The following is an 18653-nucleotide window of genomic DNA, read 5'->3' as shown; positions in this document are numbered from 1 at the left end:
TTTTGAGATGTATACATTCCAAATGACCTCATCAGTCGAGCTAGTCAATTTTCTTTGGAAATAGACGGACGTTTTTTAAAGGGCTAAGTGAAATCAAATTATCTGAGTCTAATAAACCTATTCAAACGGTTTTTACCGGTCCAACCCGGGTTTCTTCTTTGAACCGTACGATTGAATCTGGTTTAGAACTTAACATAAAATTGGCCATTGTTGACAACTACTCTGGTCTTTGGTTCCCGTTTAAAGCACTGGATATAATAAGAAACCACAACAGATTTTTGCATATAAATCATACTTCATAATTCATACTCCATACAGGTAGGTCTACATAAGTTTCACCATATGCATATGCATATGATATAAAACACAAAATACAAAAGCAATCAAGTTCAACAAAAAACTAAACATAAACATTAATAAACCACAGTTGCTTGTTTGCTTGCTTGCTATATATCTGAGGCTGAGGACAAACAATAAATTAGGCAGGCAGGCAAGCGATTGATTACAACTTAGAAGCCAAGGAAGGGAGACTGTTTCCGAGCATGTTCAGGTATGAGTTTAGCCAGAAGTTCCAAAGATGCCCCTTTTAGCTCTGTCATATCAATTAATTATATCAACCTCCAGTTATAAAGGAAGGAGGGAGGAATTCCATCATCACAATGAAAAGAAAAAAAAAAAAAAAAAGACAGAACTAACCTTGAGGCTTGAAGTTGAAGAGGGGTGGCAAGGGGCGGCCATTTGGAAGACGGGTGCTTGGATCACGAAGTTCGTTAAAGAAGGGGTGGATGCATGCCTCCAACTGTTTTGATTTGTTTGTTCAATTTATTATTCTTATTATCCATGGAAACTAGAATATGATGTGCCTACATATAAATAATAAACAAAACAAAAAGGAAGAAGATAAGATATGCATTCACTTACAGCAGTGCATCTCAAGTTGGGAGAATACTGGAGGAGTCTTGAAACAAGATCTACAGCCTCTGGGGGTGTCCGCTTGTGAAAAATCTACACATCACATTTATAAACTTATAAAAAAAAAAAAAAAAAAAAAAAAAAGCAAACCCCAAATCGGGCTTCTTCTATATATAATATAAAATAAAACTCACTTTGTGCCAGGGGTGAGCTTTGATTTGTGGGAACTTAAATTCTGTGTAGTTTGGATTCATGCATTTGATTTCTTCACGAGTTGGTGTACCAAGAACCTACACACATATAACATAATTCAAAAAATAAAAATAAAAAACTTGTATATTTCAGAAAAAAAAAGCATAATAAATTACTTGCCTTAATGATCTCTACGAGTTGGTCAACTCCGCTCTCACCAGGGAATAAGGGCTAGAAAAAGGTACAAAAGGATATTGTAAAAAAAATATAATAATTAGGAGGTGAAGTAAAGACTAAAGAGGCAGAGAAAGAACCTGTCCCAGAAGAAGTTCAGCGAGGACACAACCGACTGACCAGACATCAATGGCAGTGGTGTATTCAGTTGCCCCGAATATGAGTTCAGGTGCCCGATAATATCGTGAACAGATATACGATATATTTGGTTCCCCTTTCACCTGTTTGTTACAACTTACAATTAAATTCAAATTCAAGATATATTAATATTAATATATTAATATTAGTATATAATATTACCAGAACTTTTGCACTTCCAAAATCACAGAGTTTGAGCTGGTGAGTATGCGGATTCACCAGAAGATTTTGAGGCTTGATGTCACGGTGACACACACCGATTGCATGAATGTATGCAAGTGCTCTGAAAATCTGAAAAAACAAACCAAACCTCATTACATAATATAACATAACTTTTTAGGAAGAAAAAAATAACAAATTAATATACCTGATACGTGTATAGTTTGACATAAATCATGGGCATTCTTTGATTTGCCTTGCTGTAGTGCCTTGCTACACGATAAGCTGTCTCAGGTACATACTCTAGAACCAAATTTAGGTAAAGTTCATCTTTGTCTGTTGTTGAAAAGAAGCAGTGTTTGAGTGAAACAACATTCGGATGATCAAGAAGTCTCATTGTCTGCAGTTCCCGATTCTTGTATCGTTTATCTTGCAATACTTTTTTAATTGCAACAGCTTCTCCAGTCTCTAAGCATTTCGCCTGCACAAGTGCAATTCCCAGATCCACAGGGTAAATAAAACAGTAATTCCACATCATATATATATCTTGTGTTTCCTTTATACAGTATTTATTTATTACCTGAAATACAATTCCAAAAGAACCCTGCCCCACCACACGCTCCGCCATATAGCTTATTGTCTGAAACATAAAAACTCAACCAAATTTATATCATATAAATACAAAAACTAACTGACATTTGATCATTTTACCTGTTTGGGCTGACCATTTCTGCCTCCAATGGTAGTAACGATAATGTGACCAGTTTCAGTGCCATTTCCATCTACCACAGTTGCCTCCATTTCCTACAACAGGATAGGTTTATCATTTATGTGTGTCAGAATTCATTGTACAAAAGATGCACATATAGAAAAGTGTTAAAAAAAAAAAAAAAAAAAAAAAAAAAAAAAAAAAAAGACAACCTTTTCCACCTTGTCGTCTCTGATTTTCATTTCATTGATTTCCTCAGGCAGTTTGTCAACAAACATTGAATCACCATCAACCTTTTCAGCTGTCAGCGGAGCCATTCCAACAGAAGCCATCTTCTGGGATACCGACTTGGGGGAATGTAATTTTATAATGCTTAAGCACCACTCATGTTATAAAACGCCTCTATTCTGTATAACACACATCTCATCAGATAATATCAACTTCATAACCACAACAAATATGTTATCATACAAATATCAGAAAATCTTTTTATCAACAAGATTCTCCTATTCTGTGATTATTGGAGAGAATTTAAGATATTCAACTAATACTCAAAACATTTTTAGTCTCCTTTGTTGATATATGTAACCTTAGAACAAAAGTAATGCTCTTCTAAACAATCAGACAGCTATTCACTCTCCTTTGTTCCTCAATCTTTTCTGTACTTAACCCAGGAAAAGTTCATTTTCAAATAAAATAATGAGAAGCTGTATAAACATGAAACATCGCAGGCAGTATAATACTTGGAAACACACAGACTTCAGCAACTCAAAGCATTCATCATATTGACAAAATACATCATTAATTATACATTCCAGCTGCCTAGGGTGTCCAATAACTACTTTTTGCATCCATATTCATGTACCTAAAAAGTTTCACCACAGACATTGTAAGAGATGATCAAGCATCTCTTTGAAAAACAAAAAATACATATTATAGGAAGAAACAGCAAATTATAGGAAGAAACAGAAAGGGCAAGACCCATGTCAACCAATTTCTACACAGGAAGAAACAAGGCTGGATACAGATTAATTAATGTCAATCAGAAGTACTTCCTTTGGTATCCATGTTTGTGTATATAAGCTTTTCATTTCTAACACCTACCATATTATCTAATAAATGCCTCAGACTTCTCTCTATAAGCACTTCCAAGCTCCAGCTGCATTTATTCATGACAAAGCTAGCTATTTATAGCTTGATTTGCAAACTAGTAGCTACAAACTATAATCTTTTTTATAAGCAACCGTCGGAGAAAAAGCAAAGAAACAATAAGTCGGGATCTATACATTCTTCGTTCTTTGAAGGTAAATTTCCTTCCCAACTTCTCCAGATCCTTCATAAATCTATTGCCTAGCTGCTGGAGCTTGACGACCTGTTCTTAAATTTCTAAACTCCCCCATCCAACGGCGTATCTTTACACTAAAACTGACATTAGGGGTTTTACATTCAAAAAGCTAAAACTAAAAGTGATCCAATAACGAGGGTTTAGTAAAAATTGAACGCAAAACCGTTTATTGCCAAAATGAGGTTCCAAAATTTCTGAGGTCCGAGGTCCAATTAGAGCTTGAACGTTTCATGACTTTCTCACTTTTAAAATCAAAGTCAACTTCTGATCCATCCCCAAGATCACAAAATAAACAACAAACTGAATCCAAAAAAAATAGACAAGAATTACAAAACACACCTGTATGATGTAGTAGCTAAATGAAGATGAATCTGCAAAAACGCCGATCAAATTCAACGCCAGAGCAAAAAACCTCAAAAAGTTTGCAATCGCTCTTTACAGCGAGAAGGTAAAGCCGGTGTCTATGATGCTTCAGAGATTTTTCTTACAAGGTTTAACCATGTACGAGTGCTACTCAATGGTATCTGTGGATCTTCTCGGGATGCAGCTGGATGGTTTTTCCCCTTTCGTGATTTGTTGCAGGGCGGACTTGAAATGGTTTTATGAAATTGGATTTAGGTGCGAGTTTAGAGGTCCGTATACGTTGGCCGGTGTGGCCCTAGGATGCACGTGGAAGTTGTTGAACGGTGACCTCGGTATTAATGTTGCTGTAAAAGGCTTTGTAGCCGTTGATCTAACTGGGATCAAAGTTTATAACGGTTGGATGAGGGTGCTTCTTTTATTACCGAGCTTTCCATTGCTACCTTTAATTCAAATCATTAACACCCTTCACTCTTTATACGCTGATTGTATCAATAAATACACGTAAATATTGGATAAACCCGCGTTCATTGGTGTCGTGATAAATGGATAATAAATGAGTCAAAGTCAAAAGAGAATTGTTGAATATCGATTATTTTTTTGTACATTCCTCTAAGTAATGCTAAGTTTGTGTCAAATCCCTGTAAAACAATTTGGTAAACGTGAGTAAACTGATGGAATTTATGCATAATTTGGAAAACTGTATGAAGCCGAGAGAATCATTGTCCAGCATCATGTATGGCACGGTATGAAGGATCTGGAAGGCGAGGTGTGACCGGTTGTTTAAGAGCTTACGTATTACTACAACCAAGGTGGTGGACAACATAAAATCCCTTGTTTTCTCATGAATCAAGTATAGACGAGTTGGGTGCTTTCTTAAATAGATAGATTATCCATTTTCTAATTGTAAAACCTAAATGTTGTACTAAAAATTTGTACGCTCTACCTGCTCCTTGGCTAGCTACTTGTTGGTCAAGGGTTTGCACTATTTTAATAAAATCATTTGTCGGTTCCAAACAAAAAAAATAATTATAAGTAATTATATCACCACCAACTTATTAAGAAAAAAAGTATCTTCATATATGGGAAATATCATTTCAACTACATCTTTACTACCAAACCATTAGCCTTGAAAATAAATACAATTTCTTATTATTTATTTACTTTTGACATGAGATTTAATAAAAAAAAATGATGCTTAGCCGATCACAAAAGAAGAAGAAAATGTCAAAAAAAAAGTTAGTCAATCAAATCTCTCGTCTTCGTCCGTCTCCGATACGATGTCATAGCCAACCACCAACCTTATGGGTGGTATTCACGGGTGGGTTAGTATGCCACATAGAATCTCACGTATGGCTTTGTACCCTATACAAGTTAGCCTAATGCCTAGGACTCTAGTCTTCTAAAGTTTATTTCGTTTGTCATTTGTATATTAAAAGACATTTAATATAAATTAAAAAAAAAAAAAAAAAAAAAAAAAGTTAGGATACTTTGGGTTCGAGATGGTCTAAGAGAAATTTAACTTAATTACCTAGTGGTTTTCCAAAAAATAACTAAATTTTTTAAGAAGTTAGATAAATAGTCATGAAAATCTAAGTTGTTCTAGATTGGGCTATGTTAAAAATGTTAATAGCCAGAGAAATAGTTTATTGGACTATGATTTTTCTGTTGTGATAAAGTATTAATGACTTAATTGAAAATGAATATTAATTATTAAGTAATCACAATACAATGAATGATAAGGCAAACGGACAACAAGTTGCGTCATTAAACATATTTTAATAATAAAATCAATTCTTTTGAAAATTACATTCATAGATTTAGAGGATATAACATTGTTGTGCATGATATTTTGTAAAAGGATATAACATTATTATGCATGATATGTTGTACTCTATTAAAAAGTTTCACCATATTTAACGCAAGGAAATCAAACGTATCAAACGCAATTTGTATAAACACGTGTTGATTTTCCACCGCATTGGCACGTGGAAAACAAACGTATCAAACGCAAATGACTTATTAGGCTACGATTTTCATAAACTATGCAAAGATCACAAGACTCGCATTTGGACCGGACTGGGGTGCGATTTCCTTATATTAGGTTGCGATAAAATGCTTACGAACTTAGAAATAATTTATTGGACTGCCATTTTCTAGAAATACGTAAAAATTACAAGAAAGGGTGAACGAGACTTCAACTCATGACTCTCGTGAATTAACAAATAAGGCATGCAAATTACCCACTAAACTAAAAATGTTTTTGTTATTGATATATCCTATGTAATATTGATATACACGCCTTTATTTGCTGCATAGTTCATAAAATCGCAAAATCATAAACCAGGACACGAAAATCGTAGCCCAATCCAACCAAACTTCGATTTTCATAACAAAATTTATAGTGTATTATCCTTTTTGTTATTTCTTGAAAAAACATTAAAAGGATTATGTTAGATTTGTCTTTTACTCTTAAAACAACTTTATAGTTTTTATAACAATCCAAAAATCAAATAAATTTAAAATTTTCAAAATCAATCATTTAAAATCATTGTTTACAAAAGAGTCATTATTTCCAAAAACATAGATTCGAAATAAAAGTTTTCCTAAGACCCAAAGCCATAAAAAACAAAAAGTTGTGTACGATCACGTCTTTGTTTTCCCACGATCCTTTGAAGTATCTGAAACCATAAATTAAATTTGTAAGCCAAAACTGAGTGGGTTTCACCAAAGTACCATCATACAACATAACATATACAAACAAGCATGTTGGGTTCAATCAGTCATCAGACTATAATACTTACAGGTCCATAGCCATCGGGTTCAAACGCCCGAGAGTTAGAAAGAACTTGAAATGTTTCGTCTTCAAACGCCCATAAACATATCTTCTGATTAATCACTCCAATTCGACTTCAAACATGTAAGTATACCTATCCTTCAAACATCCATGAACATATCTTCTGATTAATCATTGAATCGCAAAAGCTATCACTTTCCTCCAGGTAGTATTTAACTCTGAAATGTGATTCCCTCCTCTTCGCTTTTTTTGTTTGTGTTGAACTCATGTTTAGAGTTAGGGTTCATTCTCCTCTTTGCATCATTTCTTCGATTCCCTCCAGGTTGTAAGGCCGAAATACCTTTTACAATTCATAGTGTGTATTTTCCATTAAAAGTAATAATTTATTAATTATTAAGTTTAATATTTTTATAATTATACTTACAACACACGATATAAACAAATATCGATTTTACATTTTTTTAAATGCAAAAATTTATTAATTGACTTTTTTTATAAAAAAAAATAATATATGAATAAATTAATTCTTAATTTATATGTACATTTTAATAAACAATTTCATAACTTTTTATGTTATTATTATATATTCTAATCGTTTACAAAAATACTTAAAAAATTAGATATGAGGGTATATAAATGTAGGATAATTTTTTTATATTAGACCATGGTTGCAGAAATCATTAATCGGTGGACTAGTGATTAGGAATTAATCAGCTAGGCGGGGATTAATCGGGGACCATTAATTATTACAAAAATTATTCAAAAATTTATAAATCTAACTTTAATCCTCCAAAATAAGTGATTAATCGGCGATTAGGTCCGACTTTGACCTGCATTGACCAAACCCGATTAGGTCTGATTAAGTCCAATTAAGTCTGATTAGGTCCGATTAATTCCGACATTGACATGCATTGACCAAACCCGATTATAGTGACCGATTAACAATAAATCTCATCGGTGAAGGTCTGATTAACGATTAATCGGCCGATTAGGCCGATTTCTGCAACACTGTATTAGACTAGATTAATAATATAAAAATATTTAAATGTAACCATATTACATAAATGGTCTCACTTACAAGCTTGTGTACAACAAATTGTAATTCATGTCTAATATTAGCATAATGTTAGTTTATATGTTATTTTACCTTAAATTTAATCACATTATCTATTGCTAATCATTTTATTTAATAAACTAATTATTGTTATTTGTTTAGATTACAGACATATCATGAATTCATTTAATTTTAAAAAGTTTAAAAAATTAAACAGTTTCTATTTAAATAATAAAAATAACATTAATTTATATATTACATCAATCCATCAAACTTCAACCACTACAAACTTCAACCACTATAAATATTATTACTTCCACTTACAAATGTATGTTTATTTTTAAACCACTACAGTTATTATTACCTAAATAGTTTCTATATTGATAAAAAAAACTATGATCATATATTTACATATTATTTAAATACAAACTTTTATGACTTCTATATACTTTTCATATATATTGTTAAATTTAAATTTAGATAAATTTAATATCAACTAAAATGAAATACATTTTTTTTCATAATCAAACAATAACAATAACATGTAATATTCTAACACAAACCCTTATTAACAATTTATTTATGAATGATAAATTGTGTATTTTGTGACATCCCCAAAATCACGGTCAGAAAAGACCGGTTTTGTTTATACTTTATTTCAAAATCAGAGTTATCTTTTAATAAAAGGGTTGCGGAATTTGTCCCAAAACAAAAATATGATAAAGATTTATCAAAAGCATTTCCATAGAAATGTATTTCATTAAAAGACTCGGGATGTCATGTTCGTACAAATCAAAAGCATAAACAGTACAATATAAGCCTTACTACATTATTTCATATCTACAGGCCTATATCCGTAATCCCTCGTCCAAAACATCACACCTATGCTCATGCGCCACTACCTGTAATACATAAAACTGAGTTGGTCAGGCTTGGGAGCCTGGTGAGCACATAGGGTTTTCAACCCACAATAAATAAGTTTATTAATTTCATCAATCAACAATAACCCGATTACCCGTTCCCGTTATCCTCACTTTACGTCCCTAAACACCTATCATAAGGGACCTAGCCTAAGGATCATCATCGGGACGGACACTACTGCTAAGGGGATTCCTCAGCAATAAATGTCCTAATAGGCAACCATGTGGGGGATGGAGTACACCGGTGAACATATCGTTCACAACACCTACAGGTTGCGAGCCTGTCAGCGTTCCACTGGACTGTCTAGAAGAGTCCGTGGTCGTCATCTATACTCCGCTAGATGACTGGATCAACAACAACAACATTGAGGCCTCTCATCATTTTATCACACATCACCTATTGCATCTACCCATGTTTTACCCCAACATTTCCGTAGATATAAAATACATATACAGTTTAAATCATTGAAAACATGTATAACAACGTTCATCTAGCATAGATAGCAAGTATTCAGATAATATGCACACATAGCACGTAATTTATATAAAATACTCCATATCTATGTGTAAGTTGAAAGTAACTATGCACTCACTTGTTAAGGTGATGATTCCAAAATCGGGCAGCGCTTGCTTCTAACGATTCTATTTTCCTTCGACGAAACCTAGCATTATTATCGCTAAATTTTAGTCTAATATTTACAGTGACCAACTATTAGTCTTAGTATTATTATTATTATATAAGCGTTAAACAATATTTTCCAACCACTATGTAATGACAGGGGCCAGACATAAAACACCGGAGGGCAGGACCATTTTGGCATATAGCACTTCTGAAATCCAACAACCCTATGCGGCCCTTTAAACCAGATTCCCCGTACCGCGAGTAGTTAAAAAAAAATATTATAACGACACTTATATAAGTTATAATAATAGCTCAAATATTTATTATAAGTTCATAATAACAATACTAATTTTAAATATAAGTTATATTAAAATAAGGTAAGCATAACTTACTTACAAGGGGGTTTTAGCTAGGAGTCGGGCTCTGCAGGGGCAAAACTTCGTCGCTGAATCTTTCTAAGAAAGATTCGTGCAGCGCTTCAGCGCTCACCTTACTATACTAAGCTACAGAAAGAGAAGTCGAATCACGAGGGACCGAAATGCTCGGGGGATAAGGAGAGAAAGACTCTTGAATCAAGAGAATGGTGCAAGAAATATGAGAGCCCAAGGCTCTTATTTATACTAATTGAATTTTCAAAAACTACCCTCCATAATTACTTAATGACCTTTTAGTTATATAAACAACTAAACACCCATCTATAATACTATTATAAATGGATTTAATGATATTTGTACTAAACTAATGTCGAAAGAACTCAACATTAGTCTTATAATGACCGCATCGTCGATACCTTTCTAATGATATATACATATGTATATATATGTGTACGTATACATGATTTATACTTTATTTTAATACGTAAATATGCTATTATAATTTGTAACTCGTTCATACGAACTCCGTTTTTGACGTTCTTTATATCCACGCGTAGGTGAAGACGTACTCTACAACTTTCGTTTAGACTCCGTCGGCTAATTTTGACTTTATTTTTAAAGTTATATTTTTAACAAGCCGGGACAGGATTGGTCTGTTTAAAATCTCATAACTTCTTCATACGAAGTTAGATTTGGGCGTTATTTTTATCGATGTTCTTAGTTTAACATATTTTACGACTTTCGTTTAGATCACTAAGGCTAAATCTCGCTCTATCGTAAATTCACTATTCACGCTTCCCGGTATCGTGCCGGTTCTGTCGTGAAACTTCGACGGGTCAGCACTTCTTCGTTATAACTCGGATTTCGGCGTTCCTTATATGCACGGAAACCTTGAGACATATTCTACAACTTTATGTAGAGATATCGGGATTATCTCACACTTTAATTTTGACGCTCATTTTTATTCTTTATTAATTATACATTTATAATTAAATAATAAACACATATAATTCACATAATATTCAAATATTTCATCTTTATTACTTCAAAAAGAGTTACAAGAGTTGACCTAGACTATTACATTGACAAAAATGCTTAGCCCTGAAACCCGGGCGTTACATATTTCATAATTCGTTGAAAATCCATCTTCTGCAAAGTTTAGTAAATCACACTTTATCTATCATATTAATTAATTTATTTATTTATAATAATTTATTGTGTTTATTTATTTATTTTAATTACAATGCCAAAATGTTTTGTTTGTTTTATATCAATTTCATTTCCATGATTTGTTGTGGTTTTTTTTTCTATACTCAAATATGTTGCATTATTTTAATTTATTGTGTTTTTTATTTATTTTAATTACACTGCCGAAATGTTTTGTTTGTTTTATATCAATTTCATTTCCATGATTTGTTGTGTTTTTTTTTGTTATACTCAAATATGTTGCATTATATAAACTCGTGACTTTTATCAAATAGATACCTTACATACTTACTAAATACTTACAAATGACAATGTTAATAAAAAAAATACATTATCACTATTTATGACTTTATTCAAAACTAATGATATCTTATTTTATTAGGGAATCAAAATTATAACTATATTTAAATTTATCAACCATGGTTTCCATAGGTTTAAATAAATAAATATGTATATATATATATATATATATATATATATATATATATATATATATATATATGGTTAGGTTATTTTGTTTTCACTATCTATTATGTGCATGTGTGATTGATTCTGGACCAATCATTTTACTTATTTTAAGAAAGTAATTAATACATATTACATGTTGAAGATATAATGGATATTAATTACATCTTCAGCATTTAATATGCATTAATTACTTTCTTAAAATAACTAAAATGATTGGTCTAGAATCAATCATACATGCACACAATAGATAGTGAAAACATTTGAACCTAACTCTCTTTTTCTCTCTCTCTCTCTCTCTCTATATATATATATATATATATATATATATATATATATATATACATTATATTTGTGGCACAATGTACTACGACATCACTATTTAAAAATCTTGATCTTTCAAACTCGTTGCTTATATCGATACAAATTGGGTCAAATGTTCAAATATTGTATTTTTCTCGGTGATAATCTTTTCTCGGTCCGCCAAAACACAAACCAACATCTCAGTGATCATCTTATTTTGTGCCCAAATATCGAGTCATAGCAAATGTCATATCTAAAACATGTTGGATATATAATCTTCTACTTGGTCTATCTATTATTGTTACAAAAAGATACAGCGGTATATTGTGACAATGTCAGTGTTATCTACATCTCCAATAATTTGGTTCAACATCATCATACAAAGCACATATAATTCGATGTTTATTCATTTCATTCGAGAGCAAGTCACCAAAGGCAAGGTCTAGTAGCTTCCTGTTAGCAAATTGCAGACCAAAGGACTTCCTATTTTATTAGAAGATATTCGGAAAAGTCTGAAAATTCATCTTCCTCCAACTTACGTTACCCAAATGGGTAAAACTTGTTATAGCATACCATAATTTATTAAGGTCATAATGGTACACAATAAACAACATTAGTAATTAGTTTTGACATACCCTTTTAGTTAATGTATCTCTAAATATTATTAAAAGAGAACCCTTAATTTACCAATGAAGCAATCAAGACCATTGATTGTATTTCAATTATATGATTTTCACCATTAGATCAAATTGATGACATCATCTTCTCAAAATAGAATTTAAAAGTTTAATTATAGAATCTTTAAATTTACCAATTACATTTCAAACACAATTACATTAAATTATAGAATCTTTAATTATAGAATCTATTCATATTTAATTATAGAATCTATTCATACTTTCAAAAATATATTTCACAATTCGGGCATAATTACATTTAATTATAGAATCTTTAAAATCAGCAATTATGTTATTAATTAAAAATATCATTCTATTTATATATGAGACATCGGTTTCTCTATAAATTTGGCCAAAAACATGAATAACCGCCCTCATCTTTCTCCTCGGTTTTTTTCTCTTAAACCAGAATTCCCTAATCCTCTTCTTCCTCATGTCAATGGTTGTACTTCAATTGATGCTTTGTGTGTTCATAATAGAATGTAGCACCATAAGGTGGTTCCTTTTTCTCATGTATTCTTAGAATTTGCGTATTGCTTCTTCCTTGCATCTCTAATTATCACACCTCTGTTTTGGCTTCACACAAATCTCTATAAACTGAAGCAAGGATCTCCTTCAAGACATCTTTTGACGATTTATGTCATCATGAACCCTAATTAATATTGTTCATAATTTAATTCCATTATTTATAATTTTGGCTTCAAAATTTAAACCTGATTAGTTGTTTTTTTTAAACTCCTTAAATAAGCATATCAATAATTATGTTATCTTTAATATATATTAAAACAAAAATCTTATGATATCATCTGAAACAATCTGGTTCATTGAATGCATTTCAATCTTATGTTTTCCATCCTTAGATCAAATTGGTGACACTATATTCCCCAAATGGAATGTATTTAATACCAATAAAAGCTTTCCAATTGTCAAACAAAATTAACTTAAATCCATTGAAATAGAATGTATTTAATTTTAATAAATTTCCTCCTATTTTAAATCTTGAATTTCCGGTTATAAAGGTTTTAAAATAGTCAACTTTAAAAACATATTACTGAAAACCATTTCAATTAAGGCATTAAATATCTACCATTAATATAAATCCGTTTATATTAGCAAACCATTAATATAAAATTCATTTTTATTAGAAAACCATTAATACCAAAAAATCATATTCAAATTATCACATACATATACGATTTATCTTTGAATTTACGGCTCACACTTATTTTCGATCGTTGTTTTTCTTCAAACCTTCTCCTACAACATCATTCTTATTGTTTATCACTACCATCATCATTATCTGTTTCAAACCTTCATTGTTGTGCACTAGAATGTCAATACCTTCTTTCGCTTTTTTATATTTTTTTGATTATTTTTTGTTCCCGTATCAAATATATACATATTCATATATATTTTGATATTCTTTGTCACAACTTATATGAAATCAATTAACATCATTTAGTCTAGATTAAGTCAAACAAAACAAAAATGTATAATTTTTCATATTAAATTCTTAACCTATTAACTTGGACTCATACTCAACAACCTCTACAAACTGCAATAGCTATGTGATTTTTTTTACAATTTATAGCAACATACTTACCATGAAAAAAGAACTTTTAATTTAAACTACAACTTAGTTTTTTATCGGTAACAACAATATACAACACTTAATATCAACATCATTTCCTACCGGTTTCTCTAAATATTAATACATGAACCATATCAAAAGTAGGCTAAGAAGTTAAAATCTAAACTAGGAATAATCTTATTTCCTTGAATATCATATTTACGGTATTATAGAAATTTTTTATTTGATTGTAGAATCAAATTGCATAATTACAATTAACATTGTTTTTATTAAACTATGTAGGTATGAAACAACAGTAAGTATATTTTTGAAGGAACAATATTCAAAATAATTTGTATAATCTAAATACATGTTAATTTAGTTTATTTCTATACTTTCCTGTAACATTGGATTTTTTTGTCATGTTACATTCAAAATGTGGGTTATTAGAACAGACACCTTAGGTGTTTGACGAAATGTCTCAAAGAATCTGACACAAGTTCTCTACGCTCACCTCACAACCATGTATAAATTTTGGTTTTTTTTTTTTCTAGATTTTTAGCATCATGTGTTTTTTATGTTTGCAACTTTATAGTGTTACATGTTTTTTTTGTCTCATCCTCAGGTTTTTCTATCTCTGATAGGGCTTTATTTTTTATATTTATTGTAAACTATCGATTCAACCTATGTCACTCTGTTATGACTTTTATTAGCGTGATAAGATTCTAATAAATTGTCCATTTCTTGATCTTTTAGAAAAAGATGTTCTAACTGTATTATCATCTACGACCGTAGTATTCTATTTTGTTGATGAAGCGGTCTATGATTTGGTCGTGATGGTTTTTACGGATTATGTTTGGACTGATAATTGTTCTTGTCATTAAAAAAATACATCCAACAAAAAGTGAAAGATAATTTTTTAAATTAATATCATCATTTAACTTTAAAGGATTTTTTTCAACTTTGATGGCATGTAATAGAGTTTTGGCTGAAATTTTCAATTTTGTCGGCATATAACAGGTTATGACTTAAATAAAAATATTAGATATTTGGGCAATCAGGTTTTCTTCGGTTCTTAAATTATTTTGCCGAAAGTGGTCCAATTTTGTATTATTGATCTTACAAAAGGCAAGTCTCATGTTTCTTTTAGCATATCCATTGAGTTTAATAGTTTATTGTTCATATTTGTTTTTTAAAAAAAAATGTTAAATCTTGTTTTAGTGAATGCAAGTCAGTAGGAAGTAAAGGTGCAAGAAGAGAAAAATACTAAATATGGGATGATCATGGTTATTTCAAGCCAAAATAAAATTCAAAAGTAACAAATGCTAAATTTAAAAGATAAACACTTGTAATGCAAAATACATATTATACTTCCTAAATAAGTAACCAAAAACTAACCTCATCCCCAAATAAATTACATATTAACTAACATCAATAAATTATAATTATAGTGTCTTGATTTTTAATTATACATTATAGAGAGTTGGTTAATATGTAGTCATTATTTTTGTATTCGTATCGGTTTTGAACTACAAAAACTATATTCAAATAATAAAAATGAAATGTAACATATACAATGGTAATAATGCAAAAATAACCTTCAAATTTGGTTTGATACAAAAAAATAATATAAAACTTATTTATAAAAGCAACAAGAAATAACAACGAACTTTCAAAAAGAAATGAGAAATTACAACTAACTTTTAAAAAGTATCAAGAATGTATAATATAGGATGATAATAATGCTTAAAAACACCGAGTTTGGTCTGATGCGAAAAAAAAGTAATTTTATATGAAAGTAGGATTGCAGTAATACTAAAAGAACCTATATGTTTTTTATCTGATGCAAAAGTGGTCGAAACATACTTCTAAATTGGCAAGAAATAGCAATGAACTTTTAATTCATCTTGAATAACCATTTAATAGCTATTTGTGAAAGATATGAATACTCAGCAGTTAAGACCATAGACCTTACTCAAACGTCTGTAAATGTTTGAAGTAAGCATTCATTTTTCCATTATTTTATCATTGTCATAAAATAAAAATAAAAAATCATCATTTGTTTAAATTGTTTAATTCGTCTCATAATAACAAGTAAGTTGTGTGCCAATTATGTATTTTGACATTTTCAATGAATTATGGGCAATATCTAAATCGAGCAAGCATAAATGTTTTTATATTTCTTTGTTATAGTTTTTTTTATATATTTAATATTGTATGTGTGTGTGTGTGTGTGGGGGGGGGGGGGGGGGTGGGGGGAGGGAGGGGGTTATGTGGTTCATTTCAAATTCTATTTTTTTAAATAAACAATTCTATTTTGTAATATAACCATAAAATAACAATGTATTTTGAAAGTACATTGTCAAACGTTGCATTATACTTGCGTAGACCCGTTTTTGCGCATGGTTAACTATATGTAGCTGTTTCAGGTGTCACAAGTAAAAAAGGTTTGAACGTACTTTGTGGCGATGAAGGTCGTTCAACTAATAAAACAAAAAATGGTGTCTACAAAGAGGTCCTTCAACGACTATATACATTTACCAACCTCAGTGTATTTTATACACATTTCAATAATATCAATAACCCTGATTTTTTTTATAATTATTCTGCAATATCTATATACATTTATATTTTATTTATGCGATCCCCGCGTTTAACGCGGGTCATAATCTAGTTATATTATTCAAAACAAAATAACAACATACTTTAGATTCCAGCTTTAAAAAGAAATTACGTAACTATAAAAATGAAAAACTAGTATCAAGTATACAAACACTACTACCACAATGGCGACAATCGAATCAAGATCGTCCAAATCCAGCAGCCGCCTTCCATCTTTTGCGGGTTTCAATCTTTTCAGGGCTTGACAATCCGGTCCTGTCCTCATACTTTTGTTCCAGCTCCTGTTTCATGTCATAAAATCAATCATAAGAAAGATCCAGATGGATGCCATGTCAGCGCCACATCATCCATCATACGAGTTTAACGGTTTAACCCTCCTTGTTATTAATGATAATTACTAACCTGCAGTTGTGAACGTATGCTATCAACAACTTGTGCAGTCATTCTGTCAAAGAAGAGAACACCCTGTAGCGTCATGCACAGATAGAAATAGGTAAGAGTTTAGAAACTATTTGTAAAAATGATGTTTTAACTTGCCTCTAAATGATCAAATTCATGTTGAAAAACCCGTGCAGGGAGGCCTGATAAGCCAACTGAAAACTTTTCACCGGTTATGTCTTGCGCATCAACCTTAACAGCTTCTGGCCTCTGTAAAACCGTAAAAAGTCAGTCAAAGGTCAAACACATGAAGCAGTAGGAAAAGTAATAGTATGTTATTACAAATTTACAATACCACCACATCAGCATTGATGCCTGGAAAAGATAAGCATCCTTCTGTAAAAGGAGCCAACTTTTTAGAATATCTTGTGACACGTGGATTTACAAGAACAATTTCTTCTCCTTCGCCTCGTTCACCAACTGGATTAAACACCATAAGTTGAACGTTAATTCCAACTTGGGGTGCTGAGAGCCCGATTCCATCAGTTCTGTGGACAAGGAAGCCAACAACTCCTGTAAATAACAACATTTGCTATAAGCCTAAACAATGAAAATGAAACAATCACTTCAATGTTTCAAGGTTATTACAAGACTGCAGATAAACGAGGGAAGAACACTTACTTGTACATTACATCAAACATTTCGTCAACTAATTTCTTCAAGTTCTCATCGAATGTAGCAATGAGCTTGTTCTTTGCCCTCAGTATAGGGTCTGGATACAGCACAACCTTGAGCGGAGCTTCAAACTGCATATCAGCCGCTGTAATTTACTAGCAGTTAGAAGGAAGTTATACGGTGATTTGAGAATTACGAGTTTGATTTTGACAAGTCAAACTTATGCAGTTACTAAATTAAAAAGACCTAACAGCTTATCTGAACATAGAAAAAAATTTCTGAACATATTATCGGTATAAATGAGCATTCAGAGGAGATGTTTTACCTGAAGCTGTTTCCTCTTCCTTTTTCAGTGAGAAGCCTCGCTTGGCCTGAGCTTGGACGGCGACGGCTGGAGGTCTGTATTGGTAATTTGAAGAGAATATCGGCTTGCCGGCGGAGGAAGTGGCTAGACTGAAGCTTGACGAAGGAGTGTCCCGCCGATGGCTAGTAGTTGGGAAGGTGGCGTGAAAGAGGGCCGATGAGTGTATCCAATTTGCACATGCCATGGTTGCGCAGTCGTGTGGTTGTTGAATTTCTATAGTAAAAAAATACTATAGAAATTTCGTATATCACTGGAAAAGAAAACCTTTTGGATAAAAAGAAATCGACCAACAACATCAATTGGCGATTTCAAAGAAAGCAGAAAAAAGAACTAAAGAAGGAAGAAAAATGGAACCTGGGTTGGGTGCCACGGAGTTGTGGCTATTGAAGGTCTCTGGCCGGTAGCTTCACAGGGAGGGTCGACGTGAGGAGCAGATAGCAGGAGGCGATGTTCTAATCGTAACTACGAGTAAGGTTTACCATGGCCGGGTTGGATCGGTTTTGGGTAAAAACCAACCATCCCATGAATTTGGGTTTCTGAGTTTTAGAACCGTTGGGTTCGGTTTTTGTTTTTGGAT

General features: G+C 31.7%; 2 protein-coding genes and 1 long non-coding RNA gene across 8 annotated transcripts; all 3 read right to left on the bottom strand.

Moving 5' to 3' along the window:
- Window positions 1-255: 255 nt before the first annotated feature.
- Window positions 256-4445, bottom strand: LOC111876416 (shaggy-related protein kinase epsilon). 2 transcript variants are annotated; one of them, XM_023872937.3, is made up of 12 exons: window positions 4029-4445; window positions 2557-2746; window positions 2347-2439; window positions 2216-2275; window positions 1844-2116; window positions 1639-1767; window positions 1419-1559; window positions 1285-1335; window positions 1107-1202; window positions 922-1005; window positions 697-799; window positions 256-592 (listed from the first exon to the last, which is right to left on the bottom strand). In XM_023872937.3, exons 2-12 carry the CDS (start codon window positions 2674-2676, stop codon window positions 510-512), a joined length of 1233 nt encoding a protein of 410 aa, XP_023728705.1. In that variant the 5' UTR covers window positions 2677-2746; window positions 4029-4445; the 3' UTR covers window positions 256-509. The 2 variants fall into 2 exon arrangements, with proteins under 2 accessions (XP_023728705.1, XP_042755261.1); XM_042899327.2 differs by having other exon boundaries at window positions 2557-2751; window positions 4029-4442.
- Window positions 4446-5215: 770 nt separating this feature from the next.
- On the bottom strand, window positions 5216-10013 carry LOC128132224 (uncharacterized). 3 transcript variants are annotated; one of them, XR_008230328.1, is made up of 4 exons: window positions 9835-10013; window positions 9414-9482; window positions 6854-8802; window positions 5216-6730 (listed from the first exon to the last, which is right to left on the bottom strand). It is a non-coding gene; the product is annotated as an uncharacterized LOC128132224 (long non-coding RNA). The 3 variants fall into 3 exon arrangements; XR_008230327.1 differs by having other exon boundaries at window positions 9839-10013; XR_008230326.1 differs by having other exon boundaries at window positions 6854-9482.
- A 6595-nt stretch (window positions 10014-16608) lies between these two features.
- Window positions 16609-18591, bottom strand: LOC111876420 (peptide deformylase 1B, chloroplastic). 3 transcript variants are annotated; one of them, XM_052768556.1, is made up of 7 exons: window positions 18431-18591; window positions 18038-18326; window positions 17719-17857; window positions 17393-17585; window positions 17197-17307; window positions 17062-17124; window positions 16609-16940 (listed from the first exon to the last, which is right to left on the bottom strand). In XM_052768556.1, exons 2-7 carry the CDS (start codon window positions 18258-18260, stop codon window positions 16839-16841), a joined length of 831 nt encoding a protein of 276 aa, XP_052624516.1. In that variant the 5' UTR covers window positions 18261-18326; window positions 18431-18591; the 3' UTR covers window positions 16609-16838. The 3 variants fall into 3 exon arrangements, with proteins under 3 accessions (XP_052624516.1, XP_052624515.1, XP_052624517.1); XM_052768555.1 differs by having other exon boundaries at window positions 18038-18340; window positions 18431-18582; XM_052768557.1 differs by having other exon boundaries at window positions 17062-17104; window positions 18038-18340; window positions 18431-18582.
- Window positions 18592-18653: the final 62 nt, after the last annotated feature.

This window comes from Lactuca sativa, chromosome 2 (assembly GCF_002870075.4).
Source record: "Lactuca sativa cultivar Salinas chromosome 2, Lsat_Salinas_v11, whole genome shotgun sequence".
Lineage (NCBI taxonomy): Eukaryota > Viridiplantae > Streptophyta > Magnoliopsida > Asterales > Asteraceae > Lactuca > Lactuca sativa.
Note: the sequence above shows the minus strand (reverse complement) of the source record. Positions and strands in the feature narration are given on the sequence as shown.

What these genes read in the sequence shown, in the direction of transcription:
- LOC111876420 (XM_052768556.1), bottom strand. Translation starts at nt 18,260, where the DNA reads ATGGCATGTGCAAATTGGATACACTCATCGGCCCTCTTTCACGCCACC. An exon ending in GGAAGAGGAAACAGCTTCAG is followed by an intron (nt 17,858 to 18,037) that starts GTAAAACATCTC and finishes AGTAAATTACAG; the next exon opens with CGGCTGATATGCAGTTTGAA. An exon ending in ATGAATTTGATCATTTAGAG is followed by an intron (nt 17,125 to 17,196) that starts GCAAGTTAAAAC and finishes ATGACGCTACAG; the next exon opens with GGTGTTCTCTTCTTTGACAG.
- LOC111876416 (XM_023872937.3), bottom strand. Translation starts at nt 2,676, where the DNA reads ATGGCTTCTGTTGGAATGGCTCCGCTGACAGCTGAAAAGGTTGATGGT. An exon ending in CTGAACTTCTTCTGGGACAG is followed by an intron (nt 1,336 to 1,418) that starts GTTCTTTCTCTG and finishes ACCTTTTTCTAG; the next exon opens with CCCTTATTCCCTGGTGAGAG. An exon ending in AACTCGTAGAGATCATTAAG is followed by an intron (nt 1,203 to 1,284) that starts GCAAGTAATTTA and finishes ATATGTGTGTAG; the next exon opens with GTTCTTGGTACACCAACTCG.